At 50.5% G+C, this 26,544-nt stretch overlaps 1 protein-coding gene across 1 annotated transcript; it reads left to right on the top strand.

Annotated features, from left to right (window-relative positions):
- Window positions 1-737: 737 nt before the first annotated feature.
- Window positions 738-26,059, top strand: LOC136453550 (cleavage stimulation factor subunit 50-like). The gene is made up of 20 exons (XM_066454114.1): window positions 738-932; window positions 5,044-5,425; window positions 5,560-5,756; window positions 6,384-6,525; window positions 7,217-7,370; window positions 8,012-8,037; window positions 8,717-8,808; window positions 9,800-9,992; window positions 10,067-10,170; window positions 10,271-10,340; window positions 10,553-10,636; window positions 10,719-10,805; window positions 11,213-11,283; window positions 11,441-11,492; window positions 11,585-11,642; window positions 12,030-12,124; window positions 12,231-12,385; window positions 25,001-25,109; window positions 25,386-25,442; window positions 25,524-26,059. Exons 1-20 carry the CDS (start codon window positions 871-873, stop codon window positions 25,677-25,679), a joined length of 2,346 nt encoding a protein of 781 aa, XP_066310211.1. The 5' UTR covers window positions 738-870; the 3' UTR covers window positions 25,680-26,059.
- The last annotated feature ends 485 nt before the right edge of the window (window positions 26,060-26,544 follow it).

The following is a 26,544-nucleotide window of genomic DNA, read 5'->3' on the forward strand; positions in this document are numbered from 1 at the left end:
AAACTGGATAAATTTGATCCTATCACCAGTTTTAAAGACGATTTTCTATTTTTCTAAAGTAATAAAATTTTGTTTTGATATGTAGAATTTTTTATGAAGGGCGGGTCTGGTGCAAGCGGTTGAGTTTTACCGCCTGTGACCGGAAGCTCCCGGGTTCGAGTCGCGGTCTCCTCGTATTGCACAGGCGAGGGTAAGGCTTGCCACTAACACCCTACCCTAGACCCCGCACAGAGCGAGAGCTCTCTGCACTGGATACGTCCTTTTTTTATGTAGATTTTTTTATCAATTTATTGTACAATAAAATTAGCAATACGCCCAAACTTGTTTCGTATTTCTGATTATTGTACAAGTTGAGCTATCTTGTTACACACGTCCCTTCCCGCCTAATATATTTTTCTTCTGATTATGCTATTTTGTTTTTTTTTTGAACCTATTATGCTATTTTGTTTACGTTGAACAAGTTTTTCCTTCTCGACCGAATCACTTCTTTTGCATTTTTTTTATTCTGAAGAGCCTCTTGCCAACGGACTACGGAGCCCAACAACGATCTCGCCCTCATTTTGCCTTTGGGCCCAAGAAAGAATCGCCCCCAATCCCTGACGGCTGAGTGCTGACGCCGTCGACGCGGCGACGCCCTCCGACAAAACGGAAGAGGCGAGGAGGACATGCTCTGTCCGCCATTCTTGCTGAGTTGTGGTGGACAAAAAGAGCACGAAAGTGGGGAGGGAAAACGGGGGGAAGCCAACCACAGCAGCCCGCCCGTCCGCCATTCTTGCCGAATCGAGTCCGCGCCACGCCTCCGGCGCCGCCTTCGGTTCTCACCTCGGGGGTCGCGGATTGGTGGAGGGGAGGATTTGAGCGGCCGCGGCCATGGATACAACCTCTAGGGCCAAGATCCCGTCGCTCCACCAGACGGAGATCAACTGGGACAAGTAAGCAACCGCCCGTCTTGTAATTCCTTTAGGTCCCGTTCGCTTTTCCAGGAATGACGCCAGGAAGAGTTTCTGGCCGGAATTGCTATTCAATTTATATAAGCTTTCAGTTCCCGGAATGATTCCTGTCGTGATTTTGCCTTAACCGAATGGGGCCTTAGGCCTCGTTCGTTTGCTGTGAATTCAATACCGGAGCAGATTTTTTCCAGCCCAGGAATGAGTGGATACGTGCCTGTCACTCATTCCCTGCCCTGTAACTATTCCCTGCCTGTAACTATTCCCTGCTTCAATCATCTGCTGTTCGGTTTGCCAGGGATCAAAAACAGGTATCGCTTGGGGCACTAACAGCAGATACCTGTTTTGGATACGTGCCTGTTTTGGAGTGCTGCAAATACATCTCATGAAATACATTGCAAATACATTGCAGCAAAAACAAGCTCTCATACATTGCAGCAAAATAAAATAAATAAATCTCCCATGTTTTGAAGTTCTTTATCTGCAAGTCTCTCATCATGCTCTCATACATGTAGAGATAATGGGCAGCAAAGAGTACCACAGATGAAGGACATGCTAGCTACTGCCAAAATTGACAAAAGGTGCACCAAAAGGCTGTCATGATCCACTCATGAAATTACAATCTTTTCTCACACAAACCATCACAAAGTGCACAAATCCAAAGCATAATTTAAACCAGTAGATAACTCGTCTAAGCCTACTCAAGTGTCCAGGCACTTTGTCCAATCGAATGTTTCTTGATCATCATTGCCTCCTCCCTGAAAATGACAGCAAGCTGTTTTACAAATTACTGAATAATTGAACGAAAATGACTCGCAATGTAGTCAACCAAAGCATAATTAACTTCACAGGCTCTATCCCTATCTTATCAAACTGAAAGGAGAAACGGTTTCTCTGCCTTTCTTATCAAACTGATCCAGAAGAATGATGCAACCAAATTTTGCCACAAGTTCAGTCCAGCGCTGGCAACCATGTTTACTTCTGTGGAGTTCATTAACCATGCCGGTGATGATTCTTTTCTATGATCTAAAACTGGCTGCAGTTATCTTAAGTACTAACATGGCAAAAACTTTGCTAACTTCCTAACATATAGAAATGGAAGTGACTGCATCCTCTGTGAATCAGCAGCTGCTATTAGATTGAAATTGTAAAATTAAAAGGCAGAGAAAAAAAACAAGCCCTAACATGCACAAATAAGAAACATCATCTGTTCCAGTTTGTGATATATAAATTCTTTTGGCCATTACTGTGGTTATAAAAAAAATCCAACTTAACCATGAGGTTCAAATGTCCCTTGATACAAACAACAACATAGTAACATGTACATTCACAGCAAGGGATAGCCATTATTATTAACTTATGATGCACATTATGTATAATAATAATAATAACTTTACTAAAGTCATGAGACACATTTCAGTTACCTAACTAGGAATGGTGGAAACATAATCAGAATGGTGAAAATAGACAACTAGTGACAAACTGACAATTCAAAGAAAACTGTTTCATTTGCTAAATGACAGGAGCAGATCTCAGCTTTCAACCTTACTGTAAAAGGACAGCAATTTTCAAGCTAAATGAAAGGAGCAGATCTCAGCTTTCAACCTTACTAGAAATGCATCTCTACAGTCCAAATCCTCTTACTAGCAACCAATGTTTTTCTAGGCGCTAGGCGCTCTCTAGGCGGTGACCCACCGCCTAGAGCCTAGGCGCGCCTAGGCGGGATTAGGCGTTTCAAGGCGTTTTTCTAGGCGGTAGCTAATATATGCATAAATACGTAAAAGAAAAGGAAAAAATAGCAGATTAATGGTCATAGAATGGGGAGAAAGAGGAGAGGCCCAATAACGGCCCAAGTCTCCCACGCAAGTCTTATCCCCTCCCCTCCCCTCCCAGCCCCGTCTCTCACCCTCCCAGCCTCCTCTGCTCGCGCTCGTTTCCGTCGCTCGCCCCGCGCCGCCGCCATCGCCCGACGCCCGACGTCGCCTACTTCCCCACCAGTCGTTGCCGCCCCCGCCGACGTTACCTCCTCACCCAACGCCGCCTGACGTCCGCGCCGCCCCCACGCGTCCCTGCTTTGGCGGATCTGCCCGCCGCCACCGCCTGACGCCGCCTCTTCACCCACCGGCCGCCGCTGCCTCACGTTAACTCCTCCCCCATCGTCTCCCGACCTCCGCGCCGCCCCCACGCGTCCCTTCCCCACCAGTCCTCTTCGCCCACCGCCTAGATGTCCGCCTCACCCCCTAGGCCCCGCGGGAGGCCTCCGCCCAGCGCCTAGTCGCGCCTAGGCGACCGCGGAATGTCGCCTTGTTTTTCACTGCTAGCAACTCAACTATCAAAATGTTCTCATCTCTAAGGGTTGCACAGAACTAGAAAATATTTCTTCTTTCAGTTTTGCAGTGACTAAAGGACTCTTGTAGTCAAATAGAAGGAAAACATCAAGTTTTCAGCAATTAAGTAGACTGACCTGTTAGACCATCGCACTTTTGAGCCAAACCAAAGTTGCTTCTCGATCTAGTTCACACCCACTTAGGAAGGCCTCTCTATTTTCTTTGCTCTTGATGAAAACTGCAAATGCTTTTGCCTTCTCTTCCTTTGTCACTTCCATTGTGCTCAGAACGGATATACACCTTTTGATAGAGAAGTCATTACCTTCAGCAACCTCCTTTTCTTTGGCTAGATCTGCAGACTCATCTTGTACTTGCTTAGTCCTCATGTCTAGGTATCTCCCCATCATTTCTTCAATCCTTTCACCCTTCTTAGGCCTCTTTTCTTCCTTTTTCATGTTTTTTGCTTGATGTAGTAGTATTAGTTCTTCGCTGCCCGCTTCTTTCAACAGCTACGACATCATTTTCTTCATCGCGTGACAGAGAATCTCGCTGTCCACTTCTTTCAACAGCTGCAGGCTCACTTGTTTGCATCTCAGTGATTGAATCATCTTCATCTAGTACCTCATGAACCTCAATGCTGTCCAAGTCTTCTACTTCATGAATTTGTTGAAGTGGTTCTTCTTCTTGTGGTGGCCCAAGGGAAGTGAGATTATAAGTACCTTCAGCCAAATGACCTACACGATAACTTTTAGGTTAGTTCATCAAGCTATATTTTTGAATTCGGGCAATCTTATCATGTACTGCAAGATGTCTCATGGCAGAACTAAGTGTGCAGCAATGCATAACTTCTAGGTTAGTTCATCAATGTTAAAGACTAAACATATGCCTCATGGCAGAACAAAGCAATACTCATCCTGAGAAAATAGCACATGTGCAACAGCATATACTCTGGTAACTTAATTCTACATCATGACAGTACAGATGAGAAGAACATGGATGTAGAGTTGTTGTTCTGACATCTATAAATTGTGACAAGTAGAAGCATATAACCTAACTCTACAAATCTAGCATATTGTTGCTTAGTCATCAGCACTAGTAGAAAAGCATTCTTGTAATTGTTCCATCAGTAGAAAATATAAACTGTAACTAGCATATTGTTGCTTAGTCATCAGCACTATAAAAATACTTGATCAAAGACTATTTCTAGCTCATTTGGGTTCTGCGGCCTTCGATCAGCTATGAGCAAGGGCTTCCAAGTACCCCGCCGTCGCCTCTGTTGCTCGAGTCAGTCGCGTGCTCGCGTCGCTTCCAAGAGCCGGCACCGATCCAGAGGTAAGGAGGTCCGGTTCCGTTCCGGGCCGTGGAGATAGGGAGAAGTGAGGCCAGTTTTGGTTCAGGGCCAGTTTTGGTTCCAGACCGGGCCGAAACGAACGCACATTCTCATTCACATCTGGATTGGAAACGGGCCGCAACAATCCACCCGGAATGGGCCAATCCGGTAGAAACAAACGAGGCCTTAGGTTTCCATTTCGTGCCGATTTCCCCCTTTCTCGCGGTCCTAGTCTCTAGGAGATTTAGCTCCGATCGTTGAACTGTGTCCTCCACCCTATTCCGGATTGGCTTTACCGCCTTAGGATTAGGAATTGTGGTTTGGGGATTTGACATGGCTGTTCATCCTCCTGGACGAGGCGCAATTTGGGGATTTGTAGCTTATTCCGTTGTTTCTGATTCTGTTACTGTTCTCAAATCGTGGTGCTGAAATGTTGCAGCCTCGACAAGACCAAGCTCTACGTGGTGGGCGCAGGCATGTTCAGCGGCGTCACCGTGGCGCTGTACCCTGTCTCGGTGGTCAAGACCCGGATGCAGGTTGCCTCTGGGGACGCCATGAGGAGGAATGCGCTGGCTACCTTCAAGAACATCCTCAAGATGGACGGCATGCCAGGGCTGTACCGGGGGTTTGCTACCGTTATCATTGGGGCTGTACCAACTAGGATCATCTTCCTCACGGCGCTTGAGACAACCAAAGCAGCCTCGCTAAAGCTTGTTGAGCCCTTCAAGCTGTCAGAGCCGGTGCAGGCCGCCTTTGCCAATGGCCTTGCTGGTCTGTCAGCGTCTACATGTTCGCAGGCTATTTTTGTTCCAATTGATGTGGTATGCCTATCATGTGCCTTATATGTGAATGTGATGTTGTATAGAGAAAAATTATCTTACATTATGTTGCTGTTAAATGTTAATTACAACACTAGACTACTGTGTTCATTGTGTTGTGCATTGATATGTTTCAGATTAGCCAGAAATTGATGGTTCAAGGATATTCTGGTCATGCCAGATACAAAGGTGGAATAGATGTTGCTCGAAAGGTCATAAAGGCTGATGGCATTAGGGGGCTGTACAGAGGATTTGGACTGTCTGTTATGACCTACGCACCATCCAGTGCTGTGTGGTGGGCGAGTTATGGTTCCAGCCAGCGCATAATTTGGAGGTTAGCTTATCTGATTGGTTCATCGTTATGTTCCTCTCAGCCCTGTGCATTATGTAATGTTTACGAGAAAAAGACCAGTACTACATTTCTGCTTAATAGTTATTTGAATTGGTATTTCCCATCTGTCCAAAACCTTTTCAAACTCCCCCACTTGATGCCCAAACTGCAGTTATATTTGCAATTTTGTTTTCTGCTGCTTGTTCTTTCATGTCAATATGTATATTTTTTTAGAAAACAAGAACGCATCTCAATGCATGTGCTGTGTTGGTCCGTAGCGATCAATTCACATTTTCTTTACAGATAAATAGTCGGAAGTATAAGTTGGATAACTGACCAAAAGTGGAAATATAATCTTACATATTTCTATTCTCTGGCAGCTTATAGAGAAAATTACCAACCTGAATGAAGTAACTACACAAAACCACGTATAGTTCCATGCACTCTGCAAAACTAAATTGAAACTCTTAGTGTGCTGTTAATGCTGTTAAGAGCGTGTATGTAAGTTTACTGGAATCAGTACCTTTTGTTAGTTTATTTCTTTGTGATTGATGGTTGAAAGATTATATTTCTTGTCTTGTTAACTTAGCCAAAATAGTTAACTATTATGCTCTTTACATATTGGAACAGTGCTCTTGGCCGTTTGCATGACAAAGAAGAGGCTCCTAGCCAATTGAAACTAGTTGGTGTTCAAGCATCAGGGGGAGTTTTTGCCGGTGCCGTGACCTCTTTTGTTACGACTCCCATAGATACAATCAAGACCAGGCTGCAGGTACTGTGTGACATTCTGTTTGCTGATTACTCTTGTAATTTGATTTGTGTGGGTATATTTTGTGAGGCTTACCCTTGTGACTAAATGATTCTTGTCTTTACATTTATGCTGCTCAGTTGCTATAATTTGATTCCTTATCAATGCAATGCCACTAAGTTTAGGGGAATGGATATTTTGTTTTGGAAGTATATTCGATGTCAGACTTGAAGACCTAAATGTTTTTTCTTTATATTGATATATTTCCTCCAATGGCAGGCTATTGAGGTGCTAGACTGGAATGCTGTCTATATTAAACAATATATACTTCTATGTTTACAGCTGTTTGTTTTCTGCTGACATACCATGATCAATTTGTCATGGTTTCCGACTTTCCGTTATGAGGTCAAAAAAAGGAAACTTCCATTGGGAAAACTTGATATCTATGACCTCATTATTTGTAGTGAGTAACAAAAGTTAGCTCATTCAAACTGACTACAGTATGCCCGGGATATGTCATGCATTTTTACAACATGCTTCACATATCCCCAAATGTCACATGCTAAGTTTGTAGTGGTAAACTGATAATATAACTACCAACCCTGAAAGTTCTCACAAGCCACAACCCTATATTTTGACAGTTGTGCTCTCCCTTCCTCCCTCTGCACTTGTTGCTACAGATGATTACACTGAGTTTTTGTTTCTTGTCATTTAGGTTATGGATAATGAAAATAAGCCAAAAGCCGGGGAAGTTGTTAAAAGATTGATTGCTGAAGATGGATGGAAAGGTTTGTACAGAGGGTTGGGTCCAAGATTTTTCAGCTCATCAGCTTGGGGTACCTCAATGATAGTATGCTACGAGTATCTGAGTATGTTTCGCCTTCCCTTGTCAAATATATACTTATTCTCCTGGTTCCTAAATAACTGTATCTAATGCACACACATATGTAGTGGCATATATTACCGCATCCCATGCAGGTTAATTTTAAGTACCCAGGTACTTCTCATTTAGAATTTAGTTTATATGGCATCATTCAGGTCAGTTGGCATCTCCAGTATACTGCTTTTGTAAGTTGTATCATAAACCCCATGTGCAATGAAAATTTTGACTAAAGTTGTAGCCTGTAACTTTTCTATATTTTTGAATAAAGCTATCACCATACATGAAACCTGCTTCTGTTAATGCCAAGGAGCGCACATTATTTCCTGTAGACTGGCAGGATGTTGAACAATTGTCACATGCAAGTAGCAAATAGCAGCCTTGTGCGTGCATCAATCTGGTCTACCTGTGGATGACTGCTGTAAAAGAAACCAATTAGTCCTTTGTATGAAACATGGCACTAGCGTGTCATGAATAAAACCACTGATTTCGATTTCTTATTTTTTTAATGGATTGTGGGCATTACCAAAATTATTTAGAGAACAAGGTATATTTAATTTTGGTATTTTTGTGACCAGCGCTCAGACGATTTTGGTGTTCTTACTATAATTTTCTTTTGTTTTCCCACAGAGCGCTTGTGTGCTAAAGTTGAAGAGGTCTGACTGCTGGACTGCCTTAAACTCGACTCGAATGCAATTCCTACAATTCTGGAAGTTTTGTATTAGAAGTGAAATAATGCTGTATGTCGACAACAGTGACACCACTGGAAGCTTCAGTTCTTGCTGACATAGGTGAAAGCATTAAACATGGATGTTTGATGGTGTTAAAGACTTCGTTTGATGCTAGACAATAGTAGTCCTTACAAACTTTGGTTCTCTGGGCAGTATTCTCAAAAAATGCAGGGGCCTATATTTTTTTTGCCTCTTATGCTGAATATGGATTAGGCAGATTATTTTAGATGAGTATAAACGAGATCAGATGTACACACTTCTCATTCTTTTATACGTGAAGGCTTTTTGCGAGGCTGGATGATTAAGACCAGGATGATTGAGACCAGTTGTAATGACATGGAACAATGTTTCCAGGAGATGCTGTTTTGACTTTTCTTTTGATGCGGTTTCAATTACCTTTTTGCCCTTGGAATGCAAAAATGTCGAACACGTTGCTGCTCCCATATTCACTGAGAAGCAAATCATAGTACGATGCTTAAGCAAACTGGGAAACCCTTTCTGAGAGAGGATAACCCGTTCGTTTGATCCTTTTATTATGTTCATTGCTATCTTGCTGGTATGATGCCGTTTGGGTGTCCTGGACATTATGCATTTATGCGTTTAGTTTGGTGCTCAAACTACACTAAAATGGAGTGATACCTATTCCAGATTCTTTTTTGTGGGCGTGACACCATTTCCTGCTCTGCAGCGTTCAGGGTGATCGAAGTCGCTGATTTTGGGAAATGGGTTTGCGATGGAGGCAACAAACGTATTTTCTTCTTCAAAACAAATTAAGATCACTTCTTCAAGTCCTATATTTTAGGATAAATGTTGTAGCGCTATTTAATAAGGGCATGATTGGTTCACTTTCAAAATTTACCATGTCAATGATTTGATAAGTCATGATTTTGACTAGTATTTGGTTTGTCACCAAAACTTATTAGACTCTCATATTTGGCTTGCCAAATCTATGACAATGTTTTTGTCCAACTTTTGGCTTCCCAAATCCTTACTATGATAAATTCAAGCAGGCCCTAAGTTTTTTTTTTTTGGCCTAGCAGGCCCTAAGTTTTGCATGAGGAATATAAATTTTGTAATTTCTTCCGAGCCATCCATTTTAAATTGTTCTTTTATTGGGATTTTTCACTATAAGAAGGTGTTTGGTTCTTTAGTCGCTTCTAAAATTCATGTCACATTAAATATTTAGATACTAATAAGGAGCATTAAATATAGATTAATTATAAAACCAATTACATAGATGAAGGCTAATTTGCGAGACGATTTTTTAAGCCTAACTAATCTGCCATTAGCACATGTTTACTGTAGCACCACGTTGTCAAATCATGAACTAATTAGGCTTAAAAGATTCGTCTCGCAAATTAGTCGTAAGTTATGCAATTAGTTTCGTAATTAGTCTATATTTAATACTCTATATATGTGTCCAAATAGTTAATGTGACAAGAATTTTAGGAGGGACGGCAGCCAAACCTAAATATTGTCATTTCCTGAGACGTTGTCCGGGATCCGCAGGTAAGAGGATAGACGTCCTTTTTTTTTTTATCAGAGGATTCGACGTCCTTGAATACTCGAAGAAGGAAGAAAGGACAGGAGCTTGCCAGTCTTCCTCAGCTTCAGTCCAGTCCCAACTGAATCCGCCGCGCAAGCCATCCAAGGATTTGTTCGGCCTTCGGAGGGTGGGGAATTGAAGCGACGAGAACGAAGCAATGAACGAGGCGGTGCAGGAGGCGAAGCTGCTGCGGCAGGTGAACGCGCTCATCGTGGCGCACCTCCGTAGCCAGAACCTCGGGCAGGCCGCAGCCGCCGTCGCCGCCGCCACCATGACCCCCATCTCCGCCGCCGAATCCGTCCCCGCCAATCAACTCCTACGTCTCGTGGCCAAGGTCCCCCCACTCTCCCATTCCTCCGGTCTAGGATTTGTTCTGCACGGGCCTAAACCCTCACTATTGGTTCGCAGGGCCTCGCGGCGGAGCGCGGAGGAGGAGCCGCCGCTTCCGCATTCGACTCCGCCGGGTTCGGTGGGGTGGCGCAGCCGCTCGGCTCCAGTGCCGTGGATTTCAGGTGAACCCCAACCTTGTGCGCCCGTGGTGTTGCCTAGTGGCAGTGGTTTTCTAGTGCTGAACAGTGATTGGTGAGGAGTGTTAACGCCGGTGCTGTGTAGTATGCAGGATGTCAAGGGCTCATCCAAGAGCTTCCCCAAGCACGAGGTGAAGCATGTCTCTGACCATAAGGTGCGTATGATTCCAATTTTCCCTTGCTAATTTACCACTTGAAACAACTTTTGTGTCAGTCTCCTGCTTATCTGGATATTTACTACTTTTCTTGCACATTTTGCACTTGTCACAGTACCATGATTATGTATATAACTTGAGATTGACCCAGCCATATATTTTACTGATGTTCATTGGCTTATTATCAAGTTACCATTGTACTTTTTCTGTAGAGCGCTGCCCGGTGCGCGAAATTTAGTCCTGATGGAAAGTATTTTGCAACTGGGAGTGCTGATACATCCATTAAGTTTTTTGAGGTAAACTTGTCGGGTGCTAGGTGGGCTTGTGCTGTTTTGTACTTAGTTGCAACTTGCAACTCACTATTGCTCTCTCTTGCAGGTTGCTAAAATTAAGCAGACTATGGTAGGGGACTCCAAAGATGGTCCTGCCAGGCCTGTGATTCGCACATTTTATGATCACACACAGGTGAGCATGTATTGTTCATATATGCCAGTTTATTTACTGTTCAAGGTCATGAGACTCTTTTCAACACTTCCACAAGATTGCCCCCGAGTTAGGTCTCCTGCAGTATTTTTTTACCTTGAATATGCGGAGAGCTGCATATCATTGCATTATATAAAGACTGAAATGCATGGGTAGATCAAATCCACCTGCCACCACACTTAAATACACATGCTCAACTCACGTTTAGCACACTGGATGCACATCTAACACATGCAGTTTATAGCTAGATATTTGCTTACTGAGCTGTTTGGAGCATTGACATGGTATTCAATTTTTTAATAAACAACTCCATTTTTCACTAGTTGCCTACTTTATTTTCCATCGCTCGAATTTCCACTGTGCTCATAAATATGATTGATTTCTTGCAGGCCATCAATGATCTGGATTTTCATCCTGAGAGTCCAATACTGATATCAGCTGCAAAAGACAATACAATAAAGTATGCTTATCCTTGATGTCTATACTCCTTGCTGTTAAATTGTCTATTTGAAGTGCTCATACTGGGATTAAGCATGATTCTTATTTTTTAGGATTTTTTTGTGGTATTAATTGCTATCTGTGTTATTGTTTTGTACATGAAAAAAATTGCTCAACAGATTCTTTGATTTCTCAAAAACCAATGCGAGGAAAGCGTTCAGAGTTATTCAGGTTGTAAATTCTAGCAACCCAATCTATCTATATATCATGTAAAATGGTGTGTTCATTGCATTTAACCAGGCTCAGTTGTTAATGCTTGGCAGGATACTCATAATGTTAGATCTGTATGTTTTCATCCTTGTGGGGATTACCTTTTAGCAGGTACTATGATCTTTTCACTAAATTTAAATTTAATTTCTACTTCTGCTGTTATTAACTGATTCTTGATTTCTGACATCATTTTGATTTGCTCTGATTTTTATGCATTATAAGTTGTTAACATGCTTTCAGTTGTTATCTGTAAAGTAATTTAATCATTTCACCAAAACAATTTGATATTTGGGCCCATGAATTTGGATTTCATTCCTGGATCAACAGTTTCTATCTCTTGGGCATTTGAAAAATACTGCAAACTTATCTTATGGAATTTTCTTCTTTCTTATAGTCAAATATTTTCATCCACATATGTATGTTTTTTAAAAAATAACTCATTTTTCATATATTGATGAATATCGTGGAAGCAAGTGACACTGATAAAGTTATTTGCAGGGACTGATCACCCAGTTGCTCATTTATATGATATAAATACTTTTACATGCTACTTATCAGCAAATGCACAGGATTCTAGTTCTCCCATTAACCAGGTAGATTCTCTTTCCTTCTGATTCACAAGCATTATATTGCATTGGTTGTATTCTCATCAAAGGTTAATTTTACTCCGCTAGCCGTGCTTACTGATGTCGCTGCCAGGTACGCTACTCTTGTACTGGGAGCTTGTATGTTACTGCTTCTAAAGATGGTTCTCTGCGCATTTGGGATGGAGTATCTGCTGAATGTGTTCGACCTATTATTGGAGCACATGGATCTGCAGAAGCTACTAGCGCAATTTTCACCAAAGATGAGAGGTAAGCGAGCTACCAGTCTGTCTAAAATGCTCTTCCCTCAAGATAAGATCCAGTTATTGTTTGGTTTGAAGAACAGAGAGACAGGCATATGCTGTATGCTTGACTCAAGACAGTAACTACCTCAAACCCTGTTTGGAATGTGGGAATCTTGTAGTAATTCTGAATGATTTGTAACATGTCCTGGTGAATTTTCTGTGTTTCAGACAGGTCTTAACTTTATCACACGAATAGCAACTAACAACTCTTTCTCCTTTGCCCTAATGTTTCACCACTAAACAACTAACCTGCCTATAAGCACTTTTGAGACTTCTTTTGAAAGGTCTAGTGTTTATGTGGTTATATTAAAGATGGGGGTGGTTCGGTTCAGTGGAGCGGTTCTTCGAACCGGTGCATAAAATCTATCCAAACGGGCCCCATTTTGATCCAGGATAGAGGATCTGGATCAACGGATCGATAACCATAGAACCAAAAGATCCAGCGATTCGATCTATTTCCTTTCTCCCTTCGTCTGCCAGCACATACAGCGACTACTTCTCCCGTTTCTTTGTTCGGCTTGACTCCTCGGCGACGTCCTCGCCGGTGTCATGGCACTCGGCCTCTGCTTCTTCTCCACTGGCTACTGCTCCGCGAGTCCGCGGTGATGCAGTCGAACTCGTCGCTGAGCTTCCTTAGGCGTGGACCGTGGTGATGAGAATGAGTAAAGAAACGTATTTATGTATTTTCGGTTTTATTTTCAAGAGGAAAAGGAAGTATATGACATAGTCATGACGTCATCAAGCTAATAGGACAGAGGCACAGAGCACGCGGCGGCTGTGGCTCAGCTGCGCTCGGCCAGAGCTCGCGGGCGCTGTGCTCCGCACTACGTGCACGTGCGTGCGGGGAGGCGGCACAGGGGCTGTCGTCGTCGATGAGCTCCAGCTTCAAGGCCCGTTCCTGCACCGCCACCTCCTCGTCGGAGTCACCATCGAAGGTGTCGTCGTCGGAGCTGAGGGCGACGAGTGAGATGGGCTTGTGGCCGGCGGCGCGGGCCTTCGCGTTTGCCCTGGGGTCGCGGCACGCGGCAGCGGAGCTTGTAGATGGAGCCTTCGATGCGGCCCTGTAGGCGAAGGCGCTTCATGCCGAAGCCGCCCATGGACGGGTGGACCAGTGCGCTCGCGCGCCCATTTGAGGAGCAGCTCAGTGACGGACGCCGGCGGGTCAACGCGAAAGATGCTGGAGAAGAAGCACGGTCTCGGCAAGCCGCTGCCGTAGAACTGGCTACGCCACCATGATGCCGATCTCCCTCCTCTCAACTGTGGATGTGTGAAGTCAATGAATGGAGCGACCCGTGAAATCCATTGGAGCCCCAGAGGGTCAGCAACTAATAGAATGGAGTAACCGGTGCTCCTATACTAATTAGATGGATCGGTGGATCAACCACGGTTCGCTCCGTGGATCAACCATCCCCATCTTTAGTTATATACAGTGTGAATGCACTTGCGAATAAGATTGATCTAAAGAATCAGATGTAGTGCACTTTGATGGGATAAGTCTCATGTGTGGGCTGGTCTTTGTGGGGCTGTGCTGGTCACATGGTCCTTGTGGCTGCATGGTCTGTTTTTAGGACAACATCTTAGACTAGAGGACAACATCTTAGAGGACAGCATCTTAGCATCTAGGACAACATCTTAGACTAACATCTTGACATATGCTTGGCTGGCTAGCAGCCTATAAATATGTACCCCCAACCCCTCAGGTTGGCATGGCATTTGGAAATAAACTAGAAAATTGTCCCAACATTCTAGTGTCATCCTCTCTCGATGAGAGTAAGAATTCTGCTACTACCAAGAGTAAGAATTCAGCGACTAACAACTAGTATCAGAGCCGTACTATCCTGTAGCCTGAGCATCTCCTGCTCATCTTCTTTCCCAGTCGCACAACAGCCCCAGCTAGGAGCAGCAGCAGCTCCGGCCGCTCCTGCTCATTCCTCTCCCTCTGCGCAGACGAGCAACAACTCATCTAAAGCAGCCCTCTCCCCACGTAGCAGCCCCCCGGTAGCGCGTCATGTCCGCAGGGCAGTCTCAGCGCTCGGTCGCCTCGAGCACGCGGCGTCGGCAGGAGGCCGAACTTGCCGCGGCAGAGGAACGCGGCGTCGGCAGAGACCGCTGCGGCGGCGGCAAGGGCGTCGAGGCTGACAGCGGCGGAGCTGGCAGCAGCCAGAGCGGAGGCGGAAGCAGCGGCGGCGGCGGCGGCAGAGGTTGAGGCCCTGCGCGGCAGCATCAGCAGCTCCGTTTCTGCTGACGACAGCGCCGACGCGGACCTCGAGTTGCTGGGGAGGGAGGCAGGACGAGCGCGGGCGGCACAGTGGGCAGCCGCGCACGCCCACGAGCACGGCAGCAGCCCCGACAGGCGCGGACGCGCCGGTGGCGCTCCTGGAGGAGGCGCGCACGGCGGCGGTGCTCCTGGAGGAGGCGCGCACGGCGGCGGTGCTCCTGGAGGAGGCGCGCACGGCGGTGGCGCTCCTGGAGGAGGCGCGCATGGCGGCGGCGCTCCTGGAGGAGGCGCGCACGGCGGTGGCGCTCCTGGAGGAGGCGCGCACGGCGACGGTGGCGGACGGGTCGATGAAGAGCGCGGCCTTCACAGGCAGCGTGGCTCTCTCTCCCCGGATCGGTACCGTGGTTACCACGGGCTCCAGGCTGTCGTCAGGGACGTCGGCCCCGGCGGTGGGTGGCCTACCCTCACCAAGACCAACTACGTCGAGTGGGTTGCGGTGATGAGGGTAAAGCTCCAAGTGCGGCACATGTGGGAGGCAGTTCGGTACGGCGACGTCGACTATGACCTAGATCGACGGGCGTTGGATTCCCTCATTGCTGCAGTCCCGCCCGAGATGCAGTTCTCGCTTACCAACAAGCGGACTGCCAAGGAGGCTTGGGACGCCATCGCTGCGGCACGCATCGGCAGCGACCGCGCCCGCAAGTCCACACTGCAGGCACTTCGCAAGGAGTGGGAGAACCTGACCTTCAAGCCAGGTGAGGACGTTGATGACTTCGCTCTCCGTCTCAACACTCTGTTGCAGAAGATGGTGCAGTTCGGCGATGACACCTACGGCGAGGAGAGAGCTGTCGAAAATCTCTTCCGCTGCGTTCCCGATAAGTACAAGTAGATGGCTCGCTCAATCGAGTCTCTGCTGGATCTCTCCACGATGTCGATCGAGGAGGCGATAGGTCGCCTCAAGGTCGTCGACAGCGATGAGCCACAGTCTCTCTCGGGGCCCATCACCACTGGCGGGAAGCTCCTTCTCACTCGGGAGCAGTGGCTTGCCAGCCAAGGTGACCGGAAGAAGGGGGAGCCTTCTTCATCGACAGGCGGCCGCAAGCGTGGCAAGCCGCGCAGAGACGCCCAGGCCGGGGCGCGAGGACGTGCCGAGGGTGATGCCCACGGAGGCGCCCAGGGCGGCGCCGTCGGCAGGCACAAGCCGGCACGAGACGACGCCTGCCGCAACTGCGGCCAGCTTGGCCATTGGGCCAAGGACTGTCGACAGCCACGACGTTGCCAGGCCCACGTCGCACAGGCGGAGGAGGAGCCGACTCTGTTCATGGCACATGCAAGCATCGAGCTACCTCCAGCGGCACTGGCCGCAGCGGCTCTCCTCCACCTTGACGAGCCAAAAGCACACGCCCTCCTCGGCGACGGCTCCGGCAACGACAAGACTGACGGGTGGTGCCTCGACACCGGCGCCACCCATCACATGACCGGTTGACGGGAGTTCTTCACCGAGCTTGACTCTAGCGTCCGAGGCTCCGTCAAGTTTGGGGATGCCTCCGGCGTGGAGATCAAGGGCGTCGGCTCCGTCATCTTCACCGCCGTGTCTGGTGAGCACAGGCTGCTCACCGGAGTCTACTACATCCCCGCGTTGAGGAACTCCATCATCAGCTTGGGACAGCTGGATGAGAACGGTTCGCGCGTGGTGGTTGAGGATGGAGTCATGAGGATTTGGGATCGCCGTCGTCGCCTTCTTGCCAAGGTATCTAGAAGCGCAAATCGACTCTACATCCTTAACGTGCAGGTGGCACAACCCCTCTGTCTCGCTGCCCGTCGGGATGACGAGGCGTGGCACGAGCGCTTCGGGCACCTTCACTTCGAGGCCCTGAAGCGGCTCAGTGCCACGGAGATGGTGCGAGGCCTGCCGTGCCTCGACCATGTGGAGCAGCTCTGCGACGTCTGCGTGTTGACGAAGCAGAGGCGACTCCCTTTTCCCCAGCGGGTGAGCTTTCGAGCCAAGGAGAGGCTCGAGCTTGTGCACGGGGACTTGTGTGGCTCGGTGACACCGGTCACACCGGGAGGACGACGCTACTTCCTGCTGCTCGTCGACGACCTCTCCCGCTACATGTGGGTGATGGTCCTCGGCAGGGAGAGGCTGCGGACGCCATCAGGCGCTCGCAGGCTGCTGCGGAGGCGGAGTGCGGCCGCAAGCTGCGCGTGCTGCGCACCGACAACTGCGGCGAATTCACGGCGGCTGAATTCGCGTCGTACTGCGCTGATGAAGGCATTCAGCGCTACTACTCCGCGCCGTACAGCCCGCAGCAGAACGGCGTCGTCGAGCGGCGCAACCAGACGGTTGTGGGGATGGCTCGGGCCCTTCTCAAGCAGAGGGGGATGTTGGCTGTCTTCTGGGGAGAGGCGGTGGTGGCGGCCGTCTACATCCTCAACCGCTCGCCTACCAAGGCGCTCGACGGCAAGACGTCGTACGAGGCTTGGCATGGTCTCCCACTTGCGGGTCTTCGGCTGCCTCGCGTTTGCCAAGGAGCTTGGCCACATCAGCAAGCTCGACGACAGGAGCACTCTGGGAGTGTTCATCGGCTACGCGGAGGGCTCGAAGGCCTACCGCATCCTCGACCCGAAGACACAGCGTGTGCGCACGGCGCGCGACGTTGTGTTCGACGAAGGGCGAGAATGGGCGTGGGACAAGGCGGTGGACGACGGCTCGGCTCCGACGTACGACGACTTCACTGTCGAGTATGTCCACTTCGAGGGAGCTGGGGAGTAGGCAGCTCTTCTTCGGCGAGCGCGTCTACCCCAGTCCCCGAGCCTCCACCGACCCCGGCGCCTGCTATTCCGACAGCACCACGCTTTCCAGCCAGGACCTCGGCTGCGATGAGTCCTTCGCCGGCTCCACCACAGCCGGCACCGCCACGCACTCCAGCACCGACAGGCACCCCTCCGGGCACGTCTACTCCAACACCAGCTCATTGTTGGCATAGATCACCAGATCACAGGTAATTAGGAGGATAACTTGGCCTGTGGCCTTCTATTGAATTGCAAAATACAAGACAGTTGAATTGTACAAGTGGTTCCCCCCCCATGTGCTCTTATAGGCCAGGGGTTTATCCCAGGGAATATTCTAACTACCTAATGGTAGATGTTTTAGGAAACTTGGCTGCCAAGGTGTTTATCAACTTCACCACCAAGGCAAGCCCTACCAACCATATTAGGACTAAAATGTAAATGCTGGAAAACATGAACACTAGGCTAACTACTGATAATTCTCCCCTTTAGCCTTGTGGTCCTTGGAAGTGGTCTGCTTGAGCCCAATTCTTCCCCTTATCTCTTCAAATTTTGATCTTCCAAGAGACTTGGTTAGAATGTCAGCCAGCTGATCAGTGGTGGATATGTGATCAGCCCTGATACTTCCATCTTCCAAGCAGTTTCTGATGAAGTGATACTTGATTCTGATGTGCTTACTGCGCTCATGAAAGACTGGATTCTTGGCTAGAGCAAGTGCAGACTTGCTATCAACTTTCAGTTCAACCACTTCCACATTCCTTCCAAGGAGGTCTGCCAGCAGCCTGGATAGCCAAATAGCTTGTGTTGCAGCTGTGGTAGTGGCAATGTACTTAGCTTCACAACTAGATAGAGCCACCACCTTCTGCTTCACTGACTGCCAGCACACAAGATTGCTTCCCAGAAAGAACAGGGTGCCACTAGTGCTCTTGCTGGTGTCAATGTCCCCAGCCAAGTCACTGTCGCAGTACCCAACAAACCTTGCTCTCCCTGGAGCCTTAGTGTAGTGCAGGCCAAACTCCAGAGTACCAGCCACATATCTCAGGATGCGCTTGATGGCAGCTTGGTGCTCTGCAGTCGGCCTCTCCATGAATCGACTGACAAAGCCTTCTGAGAAGGCTAAGTCAGGTCTTGTGTGGACCAAGTAGCGCAAGCTGCCCACCAATCTTCTGTATTGGGTAGGATCAACTTCTGCAGCCGTGCTCTGCCTGCTCAACCTCAGCCGCTCCTCCATTGGTGTATGGGCGGGGTTGCAGGCATCCATACCTCCTAGCTCAAGGATCCTCTTGGCATAATGGGTTTGCCTCAGAGTGATCCCAGCTGGATCTTGGTGTACTTCGACCCCTAGGTAGAAGGACAGGAGGACGAGGTCGCTCATGTCGAAAACCTTCTTCATCTGAGCCTTGAAACCTTCTATGGCTTGAGCGCTGTCACCGGTGATGATCAAGTCGTCAACATAGACGCCGATCAGCAGCAGCTCCTCCCCTGTTCCTCGCCTGTACATCGCGGCTTCATGGTTGCTTTGCTGGAAACCCATCTCCTTGAGGGTGGCGTCCAGCTTGGCGTTCCAAGCTCGCGGAGACTGCCGTAGGCTATACAAAGCCTTGCGCAGACGGTACACCAACTTCTCCTTCCCGGCGACGGTGAAGCCAGGCGGCTGCTTCACGTACACCTCCTTGAGGTCGCCGTTGAGGAAGGCCGATTTAACGTCCATGTGGTGGACACGCCATCCTTCTTGGGCCGCCAGCGCGAGGACTCGGACGGATTCCATGCGCGCCACGGGAGCAAACGCGTCGTCGAAGTCGATCCCTTCTTGTTGGACGAAACCCCACGCCACCAAGCGCGCCTTGTACTTGGTCACCGCGCCCCGCTCGTCCTTCTTGACCTTGTAGACCCACTTCAGGGTGATGGGTCGGTGACCGGGAGGAAGCTCCACAAGCTCCCACGTGCGGTTCTGGTCAACCGCTTTGATCTCCTGCTCCATGGCGGCCTGCCAGGCAGGATCGCCTTCAGCCTCCGCGAAGTTGGTCGGCTCGCCGGCGTGCGTGAGGTGAAGCTTGGCGAAGAGACGTGAAGCCTGCGGCGGTGTGGGCGCGTCCCCGATGATGTTGGGCATGGTACGGTACCGCAGCTGCTCGCCGTCGTAGAAAGCGTCAAGGCGATCGTCGTCGTCCTCGAGCGGTGACGCGAACTCAACTGGGTCCGCCTGCTCGGTCTCCGTTGCTGGTGAAGCAGAGGAGGCCGGTGGATCGTGCTCCCCTGGAGCTGGTGACGGCGTGCGCGGCGGAGCTCCGTCTGCGTCGACTCCCCAGAACTCGATGTCGAAGTCTCTGGAGGCGGAAGCAGACGTCCCGGCGGCCGAATTGGACCAATCCCAGCCGCGCCCTTCATCAAACACCACGTCGCGGCTCACCTTGACGCGTCCTGTCGCCGGATCGAGGACCCGGTAGGCCTTGGCGCCCTCGGCGTAGCCGATGAAGACCCTAGCCTTGCCGCGGTCGTCGAGCTTGCGCAGCTGCCCGAGCTCCCTTGTGTAGGCGACGCAGCCGAATGTACGCAGATAGCTCACCGCTGGCGCTCGTCCGTGCCAGGCCTCATAGGGGGTCTTGCCTTGCAAGCTTCTTGTCGGCGCGCGGTTGAGCAGATGCACCGCCGTCATCACCGCCTTCCCCCAGAATTTGGCCGGCATGGACCTCTGCTTCAGGAGCGCGCATGCGGTCGCCACGACCGTCTGATTGCGCCGCTCCACCACACCGTTCTGCTGTGGTGAGTGTGGTGCAGAGTAGTGCCGCTTGACTCCTTCGGCGGCGAAGTACTGCGCCAGCTCGCCGACGGTGAACTCTCCATTGTCGGTCCGCAGCACCTTGAGCTCACGGCCGGTCTCCTCTGCTTCGGCCTTCACCCGCTTCACGGCATCCGCAGCAGCATCCTTGGTCGGTAGAAGCACCGCCCACATGAAGCGGGTGGCGTCGTCCACCATCAGCAAGAAGTAGCGGCGGCCTCCTGGCGTCATCGGCTCGCACAAGTCGCCCTGGACGAGGTCCAGGGGCGCCTGTGCGCGGTACTGCGCCTGCTGCGGAAACGGCTTGCGGCGGAGCTTGGTGGTGACGCAGGTGTCGCAGACTTGCTCCGCATGCTTGATCACCGGCATCCCCCTCACCATCTCCTGCTTGCCGAGCTGGTGCAGCGCCTTGAAGCTGAGATGCTCGTAGCGCTCATGCCACCTCCACGACTCGTCCTCCTTCCTGGCGGCAAGACACACCGGCTGCGCGGCCTCCAAGTGCAGGATGTACAGCCGACTGGGCCCGCGATGTACCTTGGCGAGAAGACGACCACGCCGGTCCCAGATACGGAGCACTCCATGATCAATCTCTACCCTGGAGCCTCCTTCGTCGAGCTGCCCCAAACTCATAATCGAGTTCCGGAGCGCTGGGATGTAGAAGACGCCATGGAGGACGCGCTGCTCCCCGTTCTTGGCCTGGAAGACGATGGAGCCGGTCCCCTTGATCTCCACTCGAGACGAGTCGCCGAAACGCACTGTGCCGCGCGCCGTGGTGTCGAGCTCGGCGAAGAGCTCCCGGCGGCCGGTCATGTGATGCGTGGCCCCGCTGTCGAGGTACCAGCCGTCGAGCGCCTCCTCATTGGCGCTGGTGTTGAGGAAGACACGCGCGCGCGGCTCGTTGATGTCGAGGGAAGCCGTGGCCTTGGAGCAGACGGCTTCGGCCTTCTCGTCGAGCTCGAGGAAGCCGTGGGCGAGGAACAGAGCACCATCATCGTCCTCTGCCTCTGCGACGTGCGCAGCACCGCCACGCCCACCACCGCGCCGTTCACCTCGATCACCTCCAACGCGGTTGCCTCCTCCGCCTTGGTTGCCACCGCCGCCGCCGCGGCTGGCGGCAGTCGCGCGCCCAGTGGTCGCGATCACCACAGTTGAGGCAGGTATCGTCGTCCGCCCCGTGATCGTCGCCACCGCCGCGATTGCCCTTCCCGCGCTGCTTCTTGCCGCCGCGTGGACGACGTCGCGGTTCCTTGCCTGACGCGGAAGCGGCAGCCTCCTCCTTCTCCTTGGCACGCCACTGCTCCCTTGTCAGCAGCAGACCGCCGATGGCGGCCGGTTCCGCGGCCAGCGCCTCCATGTCGTCCACCGTCTTCAAACGCCCAGACACCTCCTCGATGGTGAGGTCGTGGAAGTCGAGAAGCGTCTCGATGGCGATCCGGAGCTGAGCGTACTTCGGCGGCACGACGCGCAGGAGCCTCTCCACCGCGCGCTCTTCATCGATGTCGTTGTCGCCGTGGAGAAGGAGCTGTTGCTTCAGGGCCATCAAGCGAAGAGTGAAGTCCTCGATCTGCTCACCCGGACGGAAGGCGAGCTTCTCCCAGTCGCTGCGGAGTCGCTGGAGCGTGGCGCGGCGCACCCGATCGACGCCGATCCGTGCGGCTGCGATGGAGTCCCAGGCCTCCTTGGCCGATCCCTTCTCGGACAGCGGCATCTGCATCTCCTGCGGCACGGCGGCGATGATCGCCTCCATCGTGCGCCTGTCCTCATGGTACGGCAGGTCCTGGTACTCGATCGCGTCCCAGAGTTGCCGCGCCTGGAGCTTCAGCTTCATGACCGAGGCCCACTCATGGTAATTTGACTTGGTGAGCATGGGCCAGGTGGAGCTTGAGCCGGAATCCTTGTATACGGTCTGGATCACCGGCGAGCGGCCCCTGGCCCGTCCGCGGCGGCGATCCTGATCCTGATTGGGCGACCGCGTCTGCCTGCGCTCGCGCTCCGGGCTCCTCCGCGGAAGCGAGCGGCGATCGCGCGCCGGATCCTCCTCCACCAACTCTCGACGCAGAGCCGCGGTCGTGGCGGCCGCGTTCCGAGCTGCTGCTGCTGCGGCCTCCGCGGCCTGCTGCGCCTGCGTGGCTGCGGCCAGACGCTGCGCACGCTGCTCGGCGGCAGCGGCGGCGGCTGTTGCTCTCTCTGCGGAGGTGGCCATGCCTCTCCCTTTCTCTCAACCCCGAGCTCTGATGCCAATTGTTGGCATAGATCACCAGATCACAGGTAATTAGGAGGATAACTTGGCCTGTGGCCTTCTATTGAATTGCAAAATACAAGACAGTTGAATTGTACAAGTGGTTCCCCCCATGTGCTCTTATAGGCCAGGGGTTTATCCCAGGGAATATTCTAACTACCTAATGGTAGATGCTTTAGGAAACTTGGCTGCCAAGGTGTTTATCAACTTCACCACCAAGGCACGCCCTACCAACCATATTAGGACTGAAATGTAAATGCTGGAAAACATGAACACTAGGCTAACTACTGACACTCGTGTCGAGCACAGCCCGGTTGAGCTCGCTACTCCGCTCTCTCACGACGAGGAGCGCATCGACGCGTACCACGATGGCGAGCCGTTGCGGTACCGTACGATGGAGAACCTTCTCGGCGACCAGCTGGTGCCGGGACCGGTGCCTCACGACCTGGAGGCGCAGTTGCACCTTGCGTGTGACGACGGCGAGCCTCGTTCGTTTGCAGAGGCTGAGAGACACGCGGCATGGCGCGCCGCGATGCAGTTGGAGATGGATGCGGTCGAGAAGAACCGCACCTGGAAGCTTGCTGACCTTCCTCGTGGTCACCGCGCAATCACCCTTAAGTGGGTGTACAAGCTGAAGAGGGATGAAGCCGGCGCCATCGTCAAGCACAAGGCTCGCTTGGTGGCACGAGGTTTCGTGCAGTAGGAGGGGGTCGACTTCGACGACGCCTTTGCTCCCGTGGCACGGATGGAGTCCGTGCGACTCCTCCTTGCGCTAGCTGCCCAGGAGGGCTGGTGTTTTCATCACATGGACGTCAAGTCGGCGTTCCTTAACGGCGACTTGAAGGAGGTCTACGTGCACCAGCCGCCGGGATTTGCGATCCCCGGCAAGGAGGGCAAGGTGCTCCGCCTGCGTAAGGCCCTCTATGGCTTGCGGCAGGCACCGAGGGCGTGGAATGCAAGTTGGATTCCACGATAAAGGGGATGGGCTTCGAGCAAAGCCCGCACGCACCGAGGGCGTGGAATGCAAGTTGGATTCCACGCTAAAGGGGATGGGCTTCGAGCAAAGCCCGCACGAGGCGGCCATCTACCGACGGGGCAGTGGAGGAAATGCTCTGCTGGTGGGTGTCTACGTCGACGACTTGGTGATCACCGGCACCAAGGATGCGGAGGTGGCAGCATTCAAGGAAGAGATGAAGGCCACCTTCCAGATGAGTGACCTGGGGCCTCTCTCCTTCTACCTAGGAATCGAGGTGCACCAGGATGACTCCGGGATCACGCTTCGACAGACCGCCTACGCCAAGCGCGTCGTTGAGCTAGCTGGGCTCACCGACTGCAACCCAGCTCTCACTCCGATGGAGGAGAGGCTGAAGCTGAGCCGCGACAGCACGACGGAGGAGGTGGACGCTACGCAGTACCGGCGTCTTGTGGGGAGCCTTCGCTACCTCGCCCACACACGGCCGGACTTGGCATTCTTCGTCGGCTACGTTAGTCGGTTCATGCAGCGACCGACAACGGAGCACCAGCAGGCTGTGAAGAGGATCATCCGCTACGTTGCGGGGACTCTCGATCACGGCCTCTACTACCCTAGGTGCCCTGGGGCGGCACACTTCGTCGGGTACAGCGACAGCGACCACGCCGGCGACATCGACACCAGCAAGAGCACGAGCGGGATCCTCTTCTTCCTCGGCAAATGCCTCGTTAGCTGGCAGTCGGTCAAGCAGCAGGTGATGGCCCTGTCCAGCTGCGAGGCCGAGTACATAGCGGCCTCCACCGCTTCGACTTAGACGCTCTGGCTCGCTCGACTGCTCGGTGATCTCCTCGGCAGAGACACTAGAGCGGTGGAGCTCAGGGTGGACAGCAAGTCCGCTCTGGCCCTGGCAAAGAACCCCGTGTTTCATGAACGCAGCAAGCACATCCGGGTGAGGTACCACTTCATCCGAGGTTGTTTGGAGGAAGGGAGCATCAAGGCGAGCTACATCAACACCAAGGACCAGCTTGCGGACCTGCTCACCAAGCCCCTTGGGATGATCAAGTTCCTTGAGCTCTGCTCCAGGACCGGGATGGTTCAACTTTCCCACAGGACGACGCACAAGACTTAGGGGGAGAATGATGGAATAAGTCTCATGTGTGGGCTGGTCTTTGTGGGGCTGTGCTGGTCACATGGTCCTTGTGGCTGCATGGTCTGTTTTTAGGACAGCATCTTAGACTAGAGGACAGCATCTTAGACTAGAGGACAACATCTTAGAGGACAACATCTAGGACAGCATCTTAGACTAGCATCTTGGCATATGCTTGGCTGGCTAGCAGCCTATAAATATGTACCCCCGACCCCTCAGGTTGGCATGACATTTGGAAATAAACCAGAAAAATGCCCAACATCCTAGTGTCATCCTCTTTCGATGAGAGTAAGAATTCTGCTACTACCAAGAGTAAGAATTCAACGACTAGCACACTTTGACTACCCGAACTACATGTTTAGATAATGTTCATGGATTTGGTAAAACTGCGCATTGTATTTTGGTTATCTGTTATGAAGTTTACTGTATTCTTTCAGGTATGTCCTATCTTGTGGGAAAGATTCTTGTGTCAAGTTATGGGAAGTTGCTACTGGACGACTTGTGAAGCAATATGCAGGAGCCATTCGCAGACAATTTCGTTGTCAGGTTAGTTTCTCTGTGTTTCTGTAAGATTATCGTTTTTTCCTGATTTAAATTTACTCGTGTGCCATATATACACGATTTTTGCTGTACCGGGGAATCTGAGACCCAGATTCTGTTTTTTTTGTCAATGTATACACAGCGTGAAATAATTTAGGAAACAAAATTGCAATATTTTTAATTCGAAAATAGGCTGGTTTGAGCTTGCAGCTAAGGATAACAACATACCTAACTTTGCTATGATAAACAATAAATATGATAATAACTGTTCTTACTATCCAGGCTGTCTTCAATGAAACCGAGGAATTCGTGCTATCAGTTGATGAACAAAACAATGAGGTAAATTCCAATTTGAGAACAGTATATATATTTGTATTTCAGCAGGGAAATATAGCTTAACTACGATACTTCACTCATCAGGTTGTCGTCTGGGATGCACTTACTGCTGAAAAGGTTGCAAGATTGCCCTCTGGCAGCACTGGTGCTCCTAGATGGCTCGACCACTCCCCAGTTGAGCCAGTTTTTGTTATTTGTGGAAACGATAGATCGATCAGATTCTGGAAACAAACCGTATAACTTGTAGATTCAACCATTCAAATCAAAAGTTTGTTTTCAGCATTACTGTTTCAGGTGGAATGTGCTCATGTAACTTTAGTTGTATATGGGAGAAATTTGCATACGCAATTTATTGACCTAGTAGCAAACCCTAAAGAGATGTTTTTTTGGTTCTGCATAGCAGATGACAGTTATATGAACCCTTGACATGATTCTTGTTCATCAGCCCTTTCTCGATGATTTGCTATTTTTATTACATTGTGGATTGCGGAATATATTTCTTCTTCGAATATAATGATGGTCTGGCCCTACCACATGTGTGATAGGGTATCGGCCTGTTCATTTTGGCTGGATTGGCTTATAAGCCATGACGGAAAGTATGGCTGGCTGGTTTGGTGTGAGAGAAAAATACTGTTAGTTGGCTGATAAGTAAGGCTTATAGATACGAGCTGCCGAACAGGCTGTATATTGTAATAAAAGTTCTACAACAGTATTGCATTTCAGTTTGTTTGTTTCTTTTCAAAATGATCTCGCGTGCTAAGTGCAATTAGCAGATGACAGTTATATCAACAAGCTGTCTGTGGGTGACTGGGTGTGGCCGTGTGGGCCTAGCGGGAAGGAAGAATTTGACCGGATTTCTTTGTCACGTGGGCCTATAATGGGATGGCCCATCCGAGCCCGACCCATATTTGCCAGATTCGAGTGAACTGGCTCCAACTAAGGCCTTGTTTAGATTACCCCAAAATTCCAAGTTTTTTCACTCTCTCTCCATCACATCAATTTTTAGCCACTTGCATGGAGCATTAAATGTAGGTAAAAAAAAAAACTAATTGCACAGTTTAGTTGGAAATCACGAGATGAATCTTTTGAACTTAGTTGATCTACG

This window comes from Miscanthus floridulus, chromosome 1 (assembly GCF_019320115.1).
Source record: "Miscanthus floridulus cultivar M001 chromosome 1, ASM1932011v1, whole genome shotgun sequence".
Taxonomy (NCBI): domain Eukaryota; kingdom Viridiplantae; phylum Streptophyta; class Magnoliopsida; order Poales; family Poaceae; genus Miscanthus; species Miscanthus floridulus.